The sequence below is a fragment of the Diabrotica virgifera genome, chromosome 5, assembly GCF_917563875.1.
Source record: "Diabrotica virgifera virgifera chromosome 5, PGI_DIABVI_V3a".
NCBI classification, from domain to species: domain Eukaryota; kingdom Metazoa; phylum Arthropoda; class Insecta; order Coleoptera; family Chrysomelidae; genus Diabrotica; species Diabrotica virgifera.
Window position 1 is genome coordinate 35,851,727 of NC_065447.1, and position 18,187 is coordinate 35,869,913.

Sequence of the window (18,187 nt, forward strand, 5' to 3'; positions counted from 1 at the left end):
TTTGGCAGTATTTATTAGATTTTAAGGAAATGACGAAATAGGTCGATTTTTTATCTAAGTGGGACACATTATTTTTAAATAGGGAGTAGGGTTCGTGTGCTAGCTCATTTGAAAGGTTATTCAATTGTCTATTCAGTAATATTAACATTGACATAATTATTTATCCAAGAAAAATTATTTTGAATTAAATTAATTGACACAAAAAGAAGAATGTATGTAATTTATTTAACTCAAAATACATTCTACTGCTACAGCAAACAGAAAAAAATGTTTGTTTGATAAATAAACATTGTTTGTTGCTTAAATTCAATATTCAACCTACTAAGAGGCAGATGGGTAGCAGCTTGAACATTGAAATTAAGCAAAAAGCAATGTTTATTTATCAAAAAAACATTTTTCTGTTTTGCGACAGCAGTAGAATGTATTTTGAATTAAATAATTTACATACATTCCTCTTTTTGTGTCAATTAATTTAATTTAAAAAAAATTTTCTTGGGCACCCTGTACAAATAATTATGTTAATGTTTATATTACTGAAAATAGAATTGAATAACCTTTCAAATGAGCTAGCACACAACCCCTATTCCCTATTTAAAAATAAGCGGTGGGGGAAGTGGAAGGGAGGAGGTTGACAAATGACAGATGTATGTACCGTAAAAATGTGTCCCCCTCAGATCAAAAATCGACCTAATTCGTCATTTCCTTAAAATCTAATAAATACTGCCAAATATCGTGGTGTCCAGGTTTCTTTGGCCCACTCTGTATTTGCGATAGCATCCACATACTCTCTACTGAGACCTACTTTCGTCAATGTTTGAAACAGTTTTTTCAAAGGTACCGTATCGTATGCCTTCTCTAAATCTAGAAACAATAGGTGGGTAAATAGATTCCATGCCTTCCGTTTTGCTATTACCTGCTGCAGAACGAATATATTATCAGTGCCCGATCTTCCTGCACGAGATCCACTTTGTTCTTCCATGTCTTCGCAATTTATTTACTTCTCTTTTTGTTAGCGTCCATGTTTCGCTTCCATACGCGACTGCTGGTCATATTATGGTCTTTCCGGATTTTTGCACTTCATGGAGGAAGTTTTGAGTTCATTAGATGTTGCATTGTTTCCCGACATTATTCGCGTTTCAACTTGTGGTTCTATTTTGTTGTCATTAATGATTGTTGCTCCCAGATATTTAAACTCTTTATACACTTCGAAGTTATGATCATTTATACGTAGTAATATTTTGCCTTAGTCACCGTCGTTCCTGTTTTGAAATGACCATGACATGGTATTTTGTTTTGTCTTCATTTAATTTTAGACCGATATTTAATGCAGCCTCTTCAAAGCTCGAGAAAATATCCCTAACTTCTAATGTTGATTTTGCTACTCGATCTACGTCAACGTCAAATAAATAGTTATGTATGTATATGTTACAGTTCAAGTTGATTCTCAGTTAGAGTTGACTCCAACTAGTTGGAGTCAACTCCAACTGAAACGAGCAGTAAAAGTTGATTTTAAAAATTTAAATCAACTTTTACTAGTTGGAGTTGACTCTTCCTGGATCGATTCAGTAAATGTTGATTATACGAGAATCTCAAGTGCATTTTTGATGAGTGTGCTTTTCTTTGTTTTGACCGTTTCAACTACTTATTAGTATAGTCTGTAACGTCGCCCTCGTTAGGTAAATTATTCTGATTCGATTTTTTGCACAAACTTACTCAAAGAAATACATCCGTATAACAATCCTTATAACAAATACACAGGGTGTCACGCGGTACCGCGGTCGAAAAATTGTTTAACCAATTTCAGTAAAGTCAGTCAGTAAAGTGACTCTTTATCGAATGAGTCTGATATTACGAGCAGAGGAACAGACGCGTTCGATAAAGAGTATTGAGGTGGTGCGTACAAAATTGTATCGTCAATCATAAAAAACATTAACACTTACTTACAACTTTGAGGAAATTTTTTTAATTTTAGACGAAATAAAAAATTCGTATGACAGTAATGACAGATGACTTTTGCATAATGGCCGGTTTTGATGTTTAATCGATAGGTATCAATATTGTATACCTACCTAATTACTAAATATGTAAAGTTTTGATTTATTATGTATGTGTATGAATATAATTGCGAAACACTACAGAATTTTACTTTTTGACATAAATTTTATTAATAATAAGATAAATTTTGTACAATCTTTTTAATAAATAAAGTAAATAAATTTTAATTTCACTCAAACAAATAATCGATTGCTGCCATTGACCACTTACATTCAATCTCGGTTAATTTGATTATTTATCGCGGCAGGTAAAGTAGCATTCTTCTTTCAATACTACAAAGTGTTACTTTACTGCCGAAAATGAGGGCAAATGAATGATTTTAGTGACGTTTGGCGATAAACAATGATTTTAAACAAATTCGCAAAAATACACACACCGGCAAAATTAGCCGAACACCTTAAAAATGGGACATGTTTGATGTCTCTAGTTTCCTAAACCACTGATCCGATTTGAGTGATTCTTTTAGTACGTTATAGCCTTTTTATTTAAGAATATCGTTGTAATAATATTGTTGCTAGACAGGTAAATATCATTTTATACCGGGTGTACAAATCATGCTGTGTTTTTTTCTTAAAGTTTGGAACACCCTGTGGAATATTCTAGCACATGTAAAATACTAAAATTAATACTCGATTGTAGATTTAGGCTTACCTAACATTTTTCTTTTTATTCATTTACTTATGTGGGATAATAAAAAGTTATGTGCGTTAACAACTATCCATGTTTTTCATCAATAAATCCTCATAGTAGGGGAGGAAAGTATACTAAATTTGCAGTTACTCGAGCTTTATGGGAACCTATTGGATTGTGAAGAGTATGTGCTAAAACCAGAAAAAGGTTAAGTTACATTTTCCATAAAGTGGGGGACTTTTCATTTTTTAATTTAATTTTCAATTTGAAACAATCATTTTTCTCCGATTATAGCGCTATCTATCCATAATTAGAAAAAATGTGTCGAATAAAAGTTGCTTATTTTTACGTAAAGAATCCAAATCTGAAATAAAAACTGGGGGCTCCTATTTAGGATTTTAAATTAAATCCCCCACCCCACCACCATGGAGGTTCGTGACACCCCACGGAGAGGGGAGGGGTAAATTAAAAATTTTAAATACGAACCCTGCAATATTTCGCGAAATGAACATCAGATCGTAAAACTGAAAAATACACCTATTCAATATTTTTCAAGAATCTACCGAATTTCACCAAACACGACCCCGACGGAGGTGGGCTGGAGGGTTACTTTAAAATCTTAAATAGGAGACATCTTTACAAACTGCAAATTTAGCATACCTTCCTCCCCTACTATGAGGATTTATTGACAAAAAACATGGCTAGTTGTTAAAGCACATAACTTTTTTATTTTCCAACATAAGCAAATGAATCAAAAAAGAAAATGTTAAGAAAGCCTAAGTCTACCATCGAGTTTTAATTTTAACATATTATATATACTAGAATATTCCACAGGGTGTTCCGAACTTTAAGAAAGAAACACAGTATGATTGTAACACCCGGTATAAAATGACATGTACCTGTCTAGCAACAATATTATTACACCGATATTCTTAACTAGTAAGGCTATAACTTACTAAAAGAATCACTCAAATCGGACAACAGGTTTAGGAAATTCGAGACATCAAACATGTCCCATTTTTAAGGTGTTCGGCTAATTTTGCCGGTGTGTGTAATTTTTTCACTTCGTACAAATTTTTTTTAGATCCGTTGTGCCTTTTTTTCTCTAAAATTGACTGTTGTCGAGTTATTAGCGACTTAAAATTTGAAAAACGCCAAAATAACCATTTTCAATGTTTAATAACTCGCTTAAAGATAATTATTGTGAAAGTCGAGCGAGCGGCCGTGGAGTAACGGCATAATCGCTGGCCTCATACGCCAGTGCACGTGGGCTCGAGCCCTGCTAAAGACAAACCATTTTTATTTCCAATAATGACACAAGTCGTCTCACCGTGCCTCAGAGAGCACGTTAAGCCGTCGGCCCCCCTGGGCTAGTGTACATCGACACTAGTTACTTTAAACAGGGTTAAAGATGTAATTGGCGCCGGAACTGTCCAAAAGGCAAAAATGCCATACGATATTATATATTATGAAAGTCAGAAACTAAAAAAATCAAAGATTAAAGCTGCCTGTATAAGATCCTGAAGAAATTTTTGTCATTATTTCATTAATAAGATATTATTTTTAATTATCAACAATGAGGGCTAACCGTGTATTGAGGCGGCCGTCAATGGGAGTGCGAGTGAGAGTCACCATTGCACGGCTGGAATGGTGCATCTCTTTAGCACTCACCATTGACGGCCGCCTAATACGCACTTAGCGCTCATTGTTAATAATTAAAGATAAAGCTTAGTAATAAAATAGTGACAAAAATTTCTGCTGGATCTTGTATAGGGGGCCAAAAACTTTGATTTGGTCACTTTCTGACTTTCATAACAATGGATTTTAACTGAGTTATTAAGCCTTGAAAATGGCTATTTTCGCATTTTTCAAATTTTAAATCGCGTATAACTCGACAAGAATCAATTTTAGAGAAAAATCACAAAATACCTTTTTTTTGCTCAGAATAACCCAAATGATCTAAAAAAAAATTGTTCGAAGTGAAAAAATTATTTTTGTGAATTTATCTAAAAAAAATTGTTTAAACAATTTATCGATCAAGGTACTGCCTGGCACCCAGTAGATTTGTTATAAGGACCTCTTTTTGAGTAAGTTTGTGCAAAAAATTCGAATCGGAGTAATTTACCTAACGGGGGCGACTATACAGCCTAGACTAATTTGAACATATTGAATAACATTTAATTTCTAGAATCGGCTGTTTGTGTGAATCAGAATCAACTTTTACTAAATGGCATTGGGAAGAGTATACTTTTCCTAGTTGGAGTCTACTTTTACTAGTAAATGTTGAATATAAATCTTCATTTTATATTCATAATCAACTTTTACTGAAACCAGCCGTTAGAGTTGACTCCAACTAGTTGGAGTCAACTCCAACTGGATAATCAACTTGAACTGTAACATATACACCATTTTTTTAAATTTTTTACAGGCTATATTTTTACTAAGAATGTTTTTTCGACAAAATATTTACTATTTGAGTTATTTGCGAAAAACCGTCTAAAAGCGTGGTTATTTTGTTGAAAAAATGAACATATTCACTGCCAAATAACTCGAAAAGTATTGACTTAGTGAAAAAACTCTATAGAAGAAAAGTTACTTAAAATTAGTCAGTTTATCCATTTCCTGACTTTCTTTGGACGAATATTTCAAATTATCAAATTTCAAAAATAAACAATAGTGAAGCCCAAAATGCGTTTTTATTACATTAACCAGAATTGTTAGGAAAGTATTAATAATAGCCGGTAAATCTAAATATAAAGGCATTATTAATCATATTAACCAGCTGCTACGGTTACTATTAATATTTACCGGTAATTATTAATACAGGCCGAATTTATCACATCAACTGTAACATATTATATACAAATAAACATTCAATAAATAAGTATTTTACATTATCGATTACATTAAAAAAATAAAATAACGATACGCTTATTACATTGTGATTGGCGTATTTACGCATATTGTCAATAATTAATTTACTATAGGTATAAATTATTTAAAAAAACTACGAAATGTTAATAAATGCCAAGTATTTGTTGGGAATTTTTGGCGCAAATAGGATAAGTGCGACAAAGACGCACTATATATTGCGGCGCGTCGCTACGGCTTAATAATCAAGTGGGCGCGCATAATTAACAATTTAAAAACAACGGTCTAAATTGAAATAAGCAGTCTTGAAATTTAACGTTTAAACTTCAATTTAGGCACTTGACAACCTCAAAAATAATCATTTACATTCAAGCGTCGAAAATGTGTATTTTCGCATTTTTTCAGATTTTTCATCCACTATAACTCTAAAACTACAAACTTTTGTTTCAACAAAACGATAAGATCTAAATATAAAAAAAATCTAAAAAATGTTTTAAAGAATAGAAAAAGGTGAGTTTTATAATTTGTTTTAAAAAATTGTTTAAACAATTTCTGTCAGGCACCCTTCAGATTTATTTATAGGAATAGTTTTGAACAAGACTCCGCAAAGAAACCGAATCAGAAACGGTATTTTTCACACGGGAACGGCCTCATAACCTGGACTATTCATGCGTTAAATTTCATCAATAACTTGTTACTATTAATATATACTGATTTTTGGTGAATTATGTCACTTACTAAAATGATGACATTTTATCCGAGAGTGTATTCAATTAAACTGAATTTATCTGTTGACCAAATCTAGTCTAGTCACAATAAGTTCCACAGTAATGCATGGCAAGTTTGATGTGTTTTATAATATTATTATTATCTGGAGTAGTTATATTTAATTATTTGATAATATGACTAAATGATTTCTTATCTTTGTTTACTTGTTATATATAGCATTTTTATTAGTTAACATTGGAGTGCAAATGTCTACCATTCAACCTATATTTTGTAAATTATCAAGAAAGTTTTTTAACAAAAAGATAAATGCTAGTGATGATATCGTATATCTGAGTATAGAAATAATGCTATGAAATCTCACTTTACTTTCACGTTGTAATGTTTTATACAGTTAGTACATTGCTCCACTTTTAATTCCAGTCAGGTCCTTGAATAAGACTTTTTATTCACTGTTTCTACCGGCGTAAAATTCCGCCACCCAAAATTTTTGATTAAGTCTGACAATTTATAACTTCATTATTTGTACTCCGATTTTCAAGATTCTTGCATAAGTTTATAGGTTCATGTTTTGGTGTCGTTTTTTATTATTTCGGTAACATGTAAATTTTTTTTGGTTAGATTGCATTATACGGATGGATGGAATCGTTGTATTTTCTCCTAACTTTAAAAAATTCCGTGGAAAAATTAGATGGCTGATTTTGTTACATACTCCTTTTGTATTATCCTGGAGATATTCCTAAGATTCTACTTTTTGAATTATCCAAATATCTCTTTTCTTGTAAGTGCTGTACAATTTTTTGTAAATAAAAACAAAAAAAATGGCTAATTTTTATCTTTCTTTATGTTTTTGATAGTGCTGAAAACGAAAATCAAGTTTATTTTGAATTTTAGGTGGGAGAGCATTGTCAAAATCGCAATTTTGCCTTAAAAATAAAAAAAATTAAACCACGTTTTTCTTAAAATTAAAAGTTGCACCATATTTTTTCTATAACACATCGAGATCTAAAACTCCCCATGAAACTTCTTTGAACTCTATGGTTTAACATAAACGTAATCAAATAGATAAATTTTAAATTTTGCCACTTAATTTTTGCGATTTAACTTTGCAATTCACGAATCTGCACCTTTGATTTTTAAAAATTCATAACTTTTATGAAGAAAAGACTAAAAGACTTGAGTTGCTTTCATAGTCTTCACAAAGGTGAGAAATATATTATGCTGTAGAAATTTCAGAAAAAAAATATTAAAATACATACAACAGAGTTGTAGCGAGTGGCTTCATCATTTTTTTTTTCATTTTAGGTTAAAATTGCGATTTTGACAATGTTCCCTCACATAAAATTAAAAATAAACGTCTTTTTCATTGTCAGCACCATCCAAAACATAAAATAAGACCAAAATTAGCCATTTACCGCCCATGGTCAGTATCTCGAAAAATAAGCGTTATTTTGGGGATGTATAACGTCTATATTAAAAGTTGCGCCATTTTTTTTATAAAACATTTGTAAGTAAAACTTTCCAGAAAACTTCTTTGTGCTCTATGTTTTAACATAATATACGTTATTAATAAGATAAATTTCAAAGTTTTGCCACTCAAGTTTTGTGATTAATCTTTGCAATTCACGAATCTGCACCTTGTACTTTAAAAAATTCATAACTTTTACCAGAATAACACTAGAAGCTTAAGATAGATACCATTGTCTTCAAAAAAGTGAGCAACATAATATAGTGTACAAACCTTAGAAAAAAATATTAAAATGGAACATAGTTGTAGCGAGGTAAACGCAAAAAAACGTGATTTTATTTTTTTTTTATTTTTAGGGTAAAATTGCGATTTTGACAATGTTGCCCCACATCAAATTCATAATAAATCTCATTTTCGTTTCCAGCACCGACAAAAACATGCAGTATGTCTAAAATTGGCCATTCACCTCTCCGTGGTCAGTATATATATATATATATATATATATATATATATATATATATATATATATATATATATGTATATATATATATATATATATATATATATATATATATATATATATATATATATATAACCGGTTCTATAGCGTTCTACGCCTTCCGGTACCCAATCGCCAAGCCTGTCGATCTAGCCAGTCATTTTCTTGAAGATTTCTTTCTGACATGGCTTTTGTAATTCCTTGTTTCCAGGAGGTCGGTGGCCTTCCTCTTTTCCGTTTTTCTGGCGGTATCCATCTCATTGTAATTTTTGGTAATCTTTCATCTCCCATTCGTTGGACGTGTCCATACCAGGTAAGTTGGTTTCGTTGTACCTCGTCCACTATTGTTTTCTGCTTACCTACTTTTTCTCTGATCTGTTCATTTCGAACATGGTCCCATCTCGATATTCTGGCAGATCTTCTAAAAAAAATCCATTTCAGTGGTAAGCAGCTTATTTTCGGATTTTTTTGTCATTTGCCACACTTCGGAGCCATACGTTAAAATTGGTTTCAGAATAGCGTCGTACATCCTCATTTTTGTATTTAAGTGGTCAGTACCTGGTCATTTTGGGGGTGCCTCCCGCTCGCTTATCCAGTCTTCGTTTGTCAGGAGAGTTTCTGGATACCCTGTATAAAAACATAGATACTTTCCAAAAGTTTTTAAACTATCGAAAACTAGATTGATCCTTGAAATTAGTAAAAATTGATATCTACTAAAATGCAAGTAATATTTAGAAACTGCGTGTATCGACGAATGTCGGGCGATCAAGTGCAAAGGTTGATTTCGAGTCGCGAGTCGCGTTCAGCGTTCACAGCTTGCACCTATTAACCCAGACTCGACGCTAACGGTAATTTTTATAATGACCTGGTAATTTTTTAGTTTAGTTGGGGAACTTAAGGAAATCATCAAGTAGTTGCTGCGAGGTTATTTTGGAACATAGAATTTAATTTGTAATTTGTCTAAAACATTATAGTCCAGGGCGCATCTGTTTTGAGATGGACGTTGAGAGGTGACTCAAATTTTTTTGCAGAAATTGCTTGAAAATAAATCAAATAATAATATTTGAGTTATCCTCCCTCTCAAAAAGGTCCGGAACATTGTTTAAATAATCAAAATGTCAAAAATTGAAGGAAAAATTCGATTTTTTTCTTGGTTTTTTGATTATAACTCTAAAAGTATTCATTTCCGAGAAAAGTTGTAATGACATAAAAGTTGCGTAATTAAATTTTCTACAATATAGAATTGGTTACAAATTTAAAAAATAGTCACCCTAGTTGCAAAATAGCAATAATTCCGAAAAACCCATACAAAAACAAGTATTTGCATTTTACGTTTTTCAACCATTAATGCTACACTTAGGACCTTCATATTTCACCCAGAAAAACATTATAATACAGTTAATAAGATCGGTTCAATAGATTTTGCAAAATAAATTTTGCAATCCAGCATTCGCAAAAAAAATTAATTTTTTCAAAATGTTACAGGACTGAAAATAAAGCAGATAGCAAGTTGAATTTTTTTTTGCTTATAGAAGTTTACTGTACCTTTCATTTGCAATTTTCAAAATTAAAATCAATTAATTACCACGGCGTCAGAAAATTTTTGAAATAAACAATAATTTTTGGTGCTACGCGCAGGACAGCGCGCAGCGGTGTTCGATTTACACAAGTTGATTTCCACCAAAATTTTTTCCAATCTTTATCTAATATATTATTTTCTTACTCTATATTTTGTTGTATTTTAATATTTTAGGTCCACAAAAATCAAACTAATTTTATTATTGTTTGTGAAATATTGTTTAAACAATTGCATATGTTTAAAAATAATAAACTTTTATTATTTAAGTTAAAATATATGAGCAAAGAAAGTTTTTGCTAATAAAAGTGTTATTTCAAAGGATAGAGTATGTATTTTTATTTTGCAATAAACAAATTTATTTATTTATATGGAAATGTAATAAAAATTAAAATTTATCAATCATTATCAAAGGTCATTGGAATGCCCAATCAGAGCAAACTATCCACTGTCCTGCGCGTAGCACCAATAATTAATGTTTACTTAAAAAAATTCCTGACGCCGTGGTGTTAATCGATTTGAATTTTGCAAAATTGCAAATGAAAGGTACAGTACACTTCTATACGCAAAAAAATTTTCAACTTGCTATCTGCTTTATTTTCAGTCCTGTAACATTTTGAAAAAATGAATTTTTTTACGAAAGCTGGATTGCAAAATTTATTTTGCAAAATCTATTAAACCGATCTTAATGAAATTTACAGTATTGTTTTACTGTATCATAAAGTTTTTCAGGGTGAAATATGAAGGTCCTAAGTGTAGCATAAATGGTTGAAAAAGGTAGAATGCGAATACTTGTTTTTGTATGTTTTTTTCAGAATTATTGCTATTTTGCAACAAGGGTAACTATTTTTTGAATTTTTAACCAATTCTATATTGTAGGAAATTTAATTACGCAACTTTTATGTCAGTACAACTTTTCTCGGAAATGAATACTTTTAAAGTTATAATCAAAAAACCAAGAAAAAAATCGAATTTTTCCTTAATTTTTTGACATTTTGATTATTTAAACAATGTTCCGGGCCTTTTTGAGAGGGAGGATAACTCAAATATTATTATTTGATTTATTTTCAAGCAATTTCTGCAAAAAAATTTGAGTCACCTCTCAACGTCCAAATGTACTAATATTTTTACAGATGCGCCCTGGTCTATTATAAACCTGTTTAGAACGTGAGGAGACAGAGGTTGTACCATATTTTAAGAGGGACCTTGTTCAAGGTAAAAGACAAGCAACTCGATTATATTTATTTAACATGTAGATGTGTCGAAACTTCGTTTCATCGTGGTTTTTGTGTGTATTAGTATCTACGTTTTTATCACAAGTTTTGGTCAAGCATTGTCTGTATCTCTATAATATACAGCAGCGGTTCTCAATATTTTTGAGTCATATACCACCAAATACTTTTGATTATTTTTGGTACCACCTAACTGAAATACCTATCTAGCTAGGTAATCTAATTAACTAATAATGGTGCTGATTTTGGCTGTTTTTGCGCTTTGTGTAGCACCTCAAATAATGATATGTACCACCAGTGGTACATGTACAGCTGGTTCCTAAAAAACTGATACGACTCTTAAAGCGTATTTTGTAGAAAATTGAGCAGTGTATTTTGAAGGATAAATACTTATTATTTACATACTGTCACTGTCACTACCAAATCTTAAAATTTGTCAGATAACTTATTCTGTTTAACCTCAAAAAATGGATCCACATGCTAGCAAAAAACTAAAAGCAAGAATTGTAACGAAACTAGAAGATGGTTGGTCACTATCTGCCAGTCACTGTTAACGTAAGCAGAACAACAGTTTTTAATATTAATAAAAGATGGAGAGAACAAGAAACTCTCGAAAGAAAGCAAGGTTCTGGAAGACCAAAAATATCTACCGCTCATGAAGATCGTACGCTTTTGGAGAGATTAGAATAAAATCCTTTTGAAGATGCGAAAACTGCAAGAATTCAAAATAATATCAAAATTTAGATCTTAATAATTATTACAATTTATGAATTAACATATGTAATCAGTTGTTTGTTGTTTATTTTATTATTTGTCTGTCATAATAATAATAATAAATATAATATAATGTCAAACCAATAAAATACACTGCTCAAAATGATCAAATGTTACTAAGAGTCGTATCAGTTTTTTTAGGAACCAGCTGTACCACAGATTGAGAACCGCTGATATACAGGGTAATGAAAAATGTGTCTGTCATCAGAAAAAATATTGATATGTTCTGTAAAATTACATCTGTGTATGAGAAATTGTAGATTGTGTGATTGTCTTTTTCCATTTTAAACGAAGCTTTCTCATGTTGGTTCATGATTCATTAACTTTTTACCTGGTATGTGATGGTCTACATAGAGTCACAAATGAAAACCCCAACCTTATTGGCTTTGCAGCTAGTAAAAACATGGTCATCTGTTCTACCCCATTTCCCGACAAAAGCACCTGGATATCCGCTGGAGAAGATGTCGTGAACTAAATAGACTACATCTTGAAAAGCGATCAGCATTGTTGAAGAAAAAAGTAGACGAGGTGCATGCGCTGCGGCTCAAACCACCTACTAGGTCCCATAAAAGTCATACGTAGGTTCAGCCGACAGCCAAAAGAGAATCAACCAAGAAAAGAAATTCTAGATCCGTGAAAACGGAAAAGACCGGAAGTTCAAAAGAAATTTGAAGAAGAAATAAAGAGTGTGCAACTAAAATGCTAACTAAATGTGCAAGAAATAAAGAAAGAACACTAGAAAATCTAATAACTAAAACTACATAAACTGCACCAAAATAGATGCTAGAAACTAAAGAAGGGAAAGGTGACCAATGGTTTAATGATAAGTGTAAGGCGGTAATGAAAGAACGAAATGAAGCACATACAATATATATTGACTAAGCGAACTAGAGAAAGAAACTGACATTTGAAAACAAAAGACGAATAGCTGATAAACTGTAGACAAAAAAAGAGGAAACACATAAACAAACAATTAATGGACATAAAAATACATTTTAGAGAAGACGAAATCCGAAGTGCACATATATGTATTAAACAAATGATACAAGGATATAAACCAAAAACTAGCTGTTCAAGAATAGAAACGGTGAAATAACCAGCAACACTAAAGGAATTAAGAAAACTTACAAATAGACCAGGGCTCATCTGTAAAAATAGTAGTACATTTGGACGTTGAGAGGTGACTCAAATTTTTTTGCAGAAATTGCTTGAAAATAAATCAAATAATAATATTTGAGTTATCCTCCCTCTCAAAAAGGTCCGGAACATTGTTTAAATAATCAAAATGTCAAAAAATTAAGGAAAAATTCGATTTTTTTCTTGGTTTTTTGATTATAACTTTAAAAGTATTCATTTTCAAGAAAAGTTGTACTGACATAAAAGTTGCGTAATTAAATTTACTACAATATAGAATTGGTTAAAAATTTAAAAAATAGTGACCCTTGTTGCAAAATAGCAATAATTGCGAAAAAAACCATACAAAAACAAGTATTCGCATTTTACGTTTTTCAACCATTTATGCTATACTTTCGACCTTCATGTTTGACCCAGAAAAACCTTATGACATAATAAAATAACACTGTAAATTTTATTAAGATCGGTTAAATAGATTTTGCAAAATAAATTTTGCAATCCAGCTTTCGTAAAAAATATTCATTTTTTCAAAATGTTACAGGACTGAAAATAAAGCAGATAGCAAGTTGAAAAATTTTTTGCATATAGAAGTGTACTGTACCTTCCATTCGCAATTTTGCAAAATTAAAATCGATTAACACCACGGCGTCATGAATTTTTTTAAATAAACATTAATTATTGGTGCTACGCGCAGGACAGCGGATAGTTTGCTCTGATTGGGCATTGCAATGACCTTTGATAATGATTGATACATTTTAATTTTTATTACATTTCGATATAAATAAATAAATTTGTTTATTGCAAAATAAAAACACACTCTATCCTTTGAAATAACACTTCTATTAGCAAAAACTTTATTTGTTCATATATTTTAACTTAAATAATAAAAGTTTATTTTTTTTAAACATATGCAATTGTTTAAACAATATTTCACAAACAATAATAAAATTAGTTTGATTTTTGTTGAATTAAAATATTAAAATACAACAAAATATAGAGTAAGAAAATAATATATTAGATAAAGATTGGAAGAAATTTTGGTGGAAATCAACTTGTGTGAATCGAACACCGCTGTCCTGCACGTAACACCAAAAATTATTGTTAATTTCAAAAATTTTCTGACGCCGTGGTAATTAATCGATTTTAATTTTGAAAATTGCATATGAAAGGTACAGTACACTTCTATAAGCAAAAAAAAATTTAACTTGCTATCTGCTTTATTTCCAGTCCTGTAACATTTTGAAAAAATGAATTTTTTTTGCGAAAGCTGGATTGCAAAATTTATTTTGCAAAATATATTAAACCGATCTTAAAGAAATTTACAGTATTGTTTTACTGTATCATAAAGTTTTTCTGGGTGAAATATGAAGGTCCTAAGTGTAGCATAAATGGTTCAAAAACGTAAAATGCGAATACTTGTTTTTGTATGGTTTTTTCGCAATTATTGCTATTTTGCAACTAGGGTGACTATTTTTTAAATTTATAACCAATTTTATATTGTAGGAAATTTAAATACGCAACTTTTATGTCAGTACAACTTCTCTCGGAAATGAATACTTTTAAAGCTATAATGAAAAAACGAAGAAAAAAATCGAATTTTTCCTTCAATTTTTGACATTTTGATTATTTAAACAATGTTCCGGACCTTTTTGAGAGGGAGGATAACTCAAATATTATTATTTGATTTATTTTCAAGCAATTTCTGCAAAAAAATTTGAGTCACCTCTCAACGTCCATCTCAAAACAGATCCGCCCTGGACTAAAAACACATTTTGAAGAACAGCTGACCGAAAATTATCATGACGATGTGGAGCACACAGTACATGAACCATTCCAAGAAGCAGAAAATCTGTCGTAGAAGTACAGGACTGCATGATGCGCTCTACAGGAGGCGCAGGATATGAGTAGACAGATAAGGCCCAGCTCAAATTGAACCTAAGCGAGACACAACCTGCGCCGGCGGGACGGGTGACCCGTGCATTTATTTTTCTAGCGCACCGCATATTGAACACAACCCAACCCAACCGTTGGCTATCGACGACGTGGCGAATAGAGACGGGCAAAATCAGTGCGGATATGTAACGGTTACTTTTGATACCGGTTCTCAGTGGTACTGAGTACAAATACTGATTACAAAATACTGATGTATCTGATCATTGTACTGAATTGAGTAGGTAACTTAAAATCGGTATTTCCTTAATTGTAACTACATAGTAACGTTTTAAAAATATCTTATAGGGGAGTGCAATTAGAACGAAAAGATACAATGTTTCGGAAAAAATCAAACAAGGTTATATTTTTCTAAAACTTTTTTTGTTAGTTTATAAATATGTTAAAGTAAAAAGTTCTACTCACAAATTTCGCCGCTAATTGTTTATTAATTGTTTAAACAATAACAATTGTTTTGTATAAATATTGTTAAGAATATGGGTGAATTCAACATTTTATTTTGATAAAAAATGTTTTTATTTTAGTTTTGATTATGCTGAACCCGAATCTGACATTCATTCCCGAATCGCAATCATTTTAATAATAATCCCTCCGCTACTGATCGGTCATAAAAAATAACACTATCTGCATATTTCGTTTTCAATTTTTAAGCATAAACAAAAATGTAATATGCCAACAAGTTGAATTTGACGGTAATACGATATTTTTATCGATCACGGTTTTAAGTAACATGAATCATTTTTCACCTTATTTTTCTAATAATGTGTTTTTGTAAAGGCATAACTTTATTAATTTAATTTAATTATTAATTTCGTATCGCCGCTTATTTAGTCTACCAAACGTTATCAGAATTTAATAACAAAGACAACGCAGTTTTCACTCGGGGTGTTGACCATGCTAATAATTTTTATTTATCACAATAAATTGTACTTAGGTACCATCCGTATTCATTTCAGATACGTCCATCTCGCAAACAAAAACAAGTAAAAATAAACATCTGGCGGTGAGTCACGCGTCCCACGGCCCAAGAAAACTGTACGCCGATGACAAACGTTCCCAAGCGAGACCTGCGAACGCATGCACTGATCGTAGGATGCGCAAAACTGTCTACGCAGTTCGTCGGTGCAGGTTGTGTCTCGCTTAGGATCAATTTGCACAGGGGCTCAGGGTCTTTCACTGACCATCTGGAACAAGGTTCCTCCCAAAACTTTTCTACAATAAAGAAAAGGGCAAATGTGGAAAAGAGACAGGAAGCCTCCTTGCTGACAGTCTGTGAATCAATGAAAGTAGCGCTTAGGATAGGAAGCGTTACTCGGCCTTACAGCGGCCCTTTCGCTTTTGGAGCGCTGGGTGACAGAGAAGGGTCTCTTTTAGTAGGTAGGCGTTCGGTATACTTATGATCATAAAAACAAAGTAGGTATAAGTATCATGACCTATATGTATATTATTTTAAATTAAAATAAGCTCACCATGAAATTGTGACTCCCATTCCTTTATCGAATCCATTTCCATGGTGCTTAAATCGCTCAGGTCATCGTAGTTCTCACTAACAGCATTAACCTCAAAAGTAGCCAAACCTCTAGAAGCATCTCTGCCTCCAAAAGGTGAATATGGACCACCTGTAACAGAAAAATCGGAAAAATATTTTTGTAAAAAGTATTTTGCATAAAATCATAAAGAATCTTTTGTTCAGAATGTTTTACTTTTTGGTGATAATTTGTTAAGAGAAAGCAACTATTATTACCATAGTTTTTGAAAAAATAAGTAAAAATTAAGAGCGTAGGCGCAAATATTTTACGATTATTTCTAGTTTTTCTTTCTTTACGCTGCAATATCGTGTAGTAAAATTCTCACTGGTATGGAGATTAGTTGACAATGGTATTGTCATCATTAACTTAGAGGATGGCTTTTGAATGTTCTTGGACAACCTTTACTTGTTAGACTTGTTTAATCGCTTTCATTATTAATGCAGTTAATTAATATAATTATTTTTTCACTAACTATGTATTCGGTGATTACAATAATTTATATACTATACAATACAAACTAATATTGGATAAAAAAGAAAAAGTTATTTTTTAATAATATAAATATATTGTTACTATGAAACGATTAGATAAATTTTGAGGACACTTAACAACAAAATACTTGGATCACAGAATATATCCTGGTCTATTCTCTATTTGGATATTCCATAAATAATAAACAATAAATACCTTTTTATTAATTTCATGTCTTAAATCAATTATTTATCAAATACACTATCGATATTATTTCGATTACATTATCGATTGAGGATAAAGAGACTTGGTGGTGGTCAAATGAAGTACAAGGAAAAATAAAAGAGAAGAGAAAATTATATAAAAAGTGGCAAGAAACCAGATCGGACATAGATCTTCAAAACTAGGTATATGGTCGCCAAAAAGGAAGCGAAAGTAGCAGTAGCAAAAGCTAAAGCAGAAGCGTATTCAAACCTATACGATCAACTTGATACCAGGGAAGGCGAAACGAAGATATATAAAATAGCCAAACAGAGAGCAAAGAAAGCAAAAGATTTTAATCAGATTAGATGTATCCGAGATGAAAATAATAAAATACTAGTTCACGAAAGGGATGTCAAAAAGAGATGGAGAAAGTACTTTGACAGCTTATTAAATGAAGAATTTGACAGACAGCCTGTAGAGTCAACGGAGACAGTAGCAGCAATGGTCACCAAAATAACCAACGAGGAAGTGGCTCAAGCGCTTCAAAAAATAAAGAAAGGAAAAGCGGTAGGACCAGATGATATTCCTGGGGAAGTATGGAGAGCATTGGGAGAGACAGGAACAAGGTGGCTAGCAGGTCTATTTAATAGAATTATGGAAGTTGGACAAATGCCAGACGAATGGAGAAGCAGTATACTGGTACCTGTTTACAAAAACAAGGGAGATATACAACAATGTACAAACTACAGTGCTATAAAACTGCTTAGCCACACCATGAAAATATGGGAAAGAGTAATTGATAGACGGATACGTGAAGAGACCGAAATATCCGAGAATCAATTTGGCTTTATGCAGGGTAGATCACAACAGATGCAATTTTCATTATAAGGCAGTTGATGGAAAAATACAGGAGTAAAGAAACAAACGCTCATATGGTATTCATTGATCTTGAGAAAGCATATGATAGAGTTCCTCGAGAGATTCTGTGGTGGGCACTCAATAAGAAAGGAGTCCCTGGTGAATATGTAAAGATTGTGAGGGATATGTATGAGGGAGTAACGACTAGTG

At 31.8% G+C, this 18,187-nt stretch overlaps 1 protein-coding gene across 1 annotated transcript in view; it reads right to left on the minus strand.

The window, feature by feature from the left end:
* Positions 1-18,187, minus strand: part of LOC126885683 (membrane-associated progesterone receptor component 1-like) — an 85,943-nt gene that overhangs the window by 40,662 nt on the left and 27,094 nt on the right. Inside the window, exon 2 of the mRNA XM_050652386.1 lies at positions 16,385-16,534. Within this exon, the coding sequence (XP_050508343.1) occupies positions 16,385-16,534 (150 nt within the window). The remainder of the gene's footprint in view (positions 1-16,384; positions 16,535-18,187) is intronic.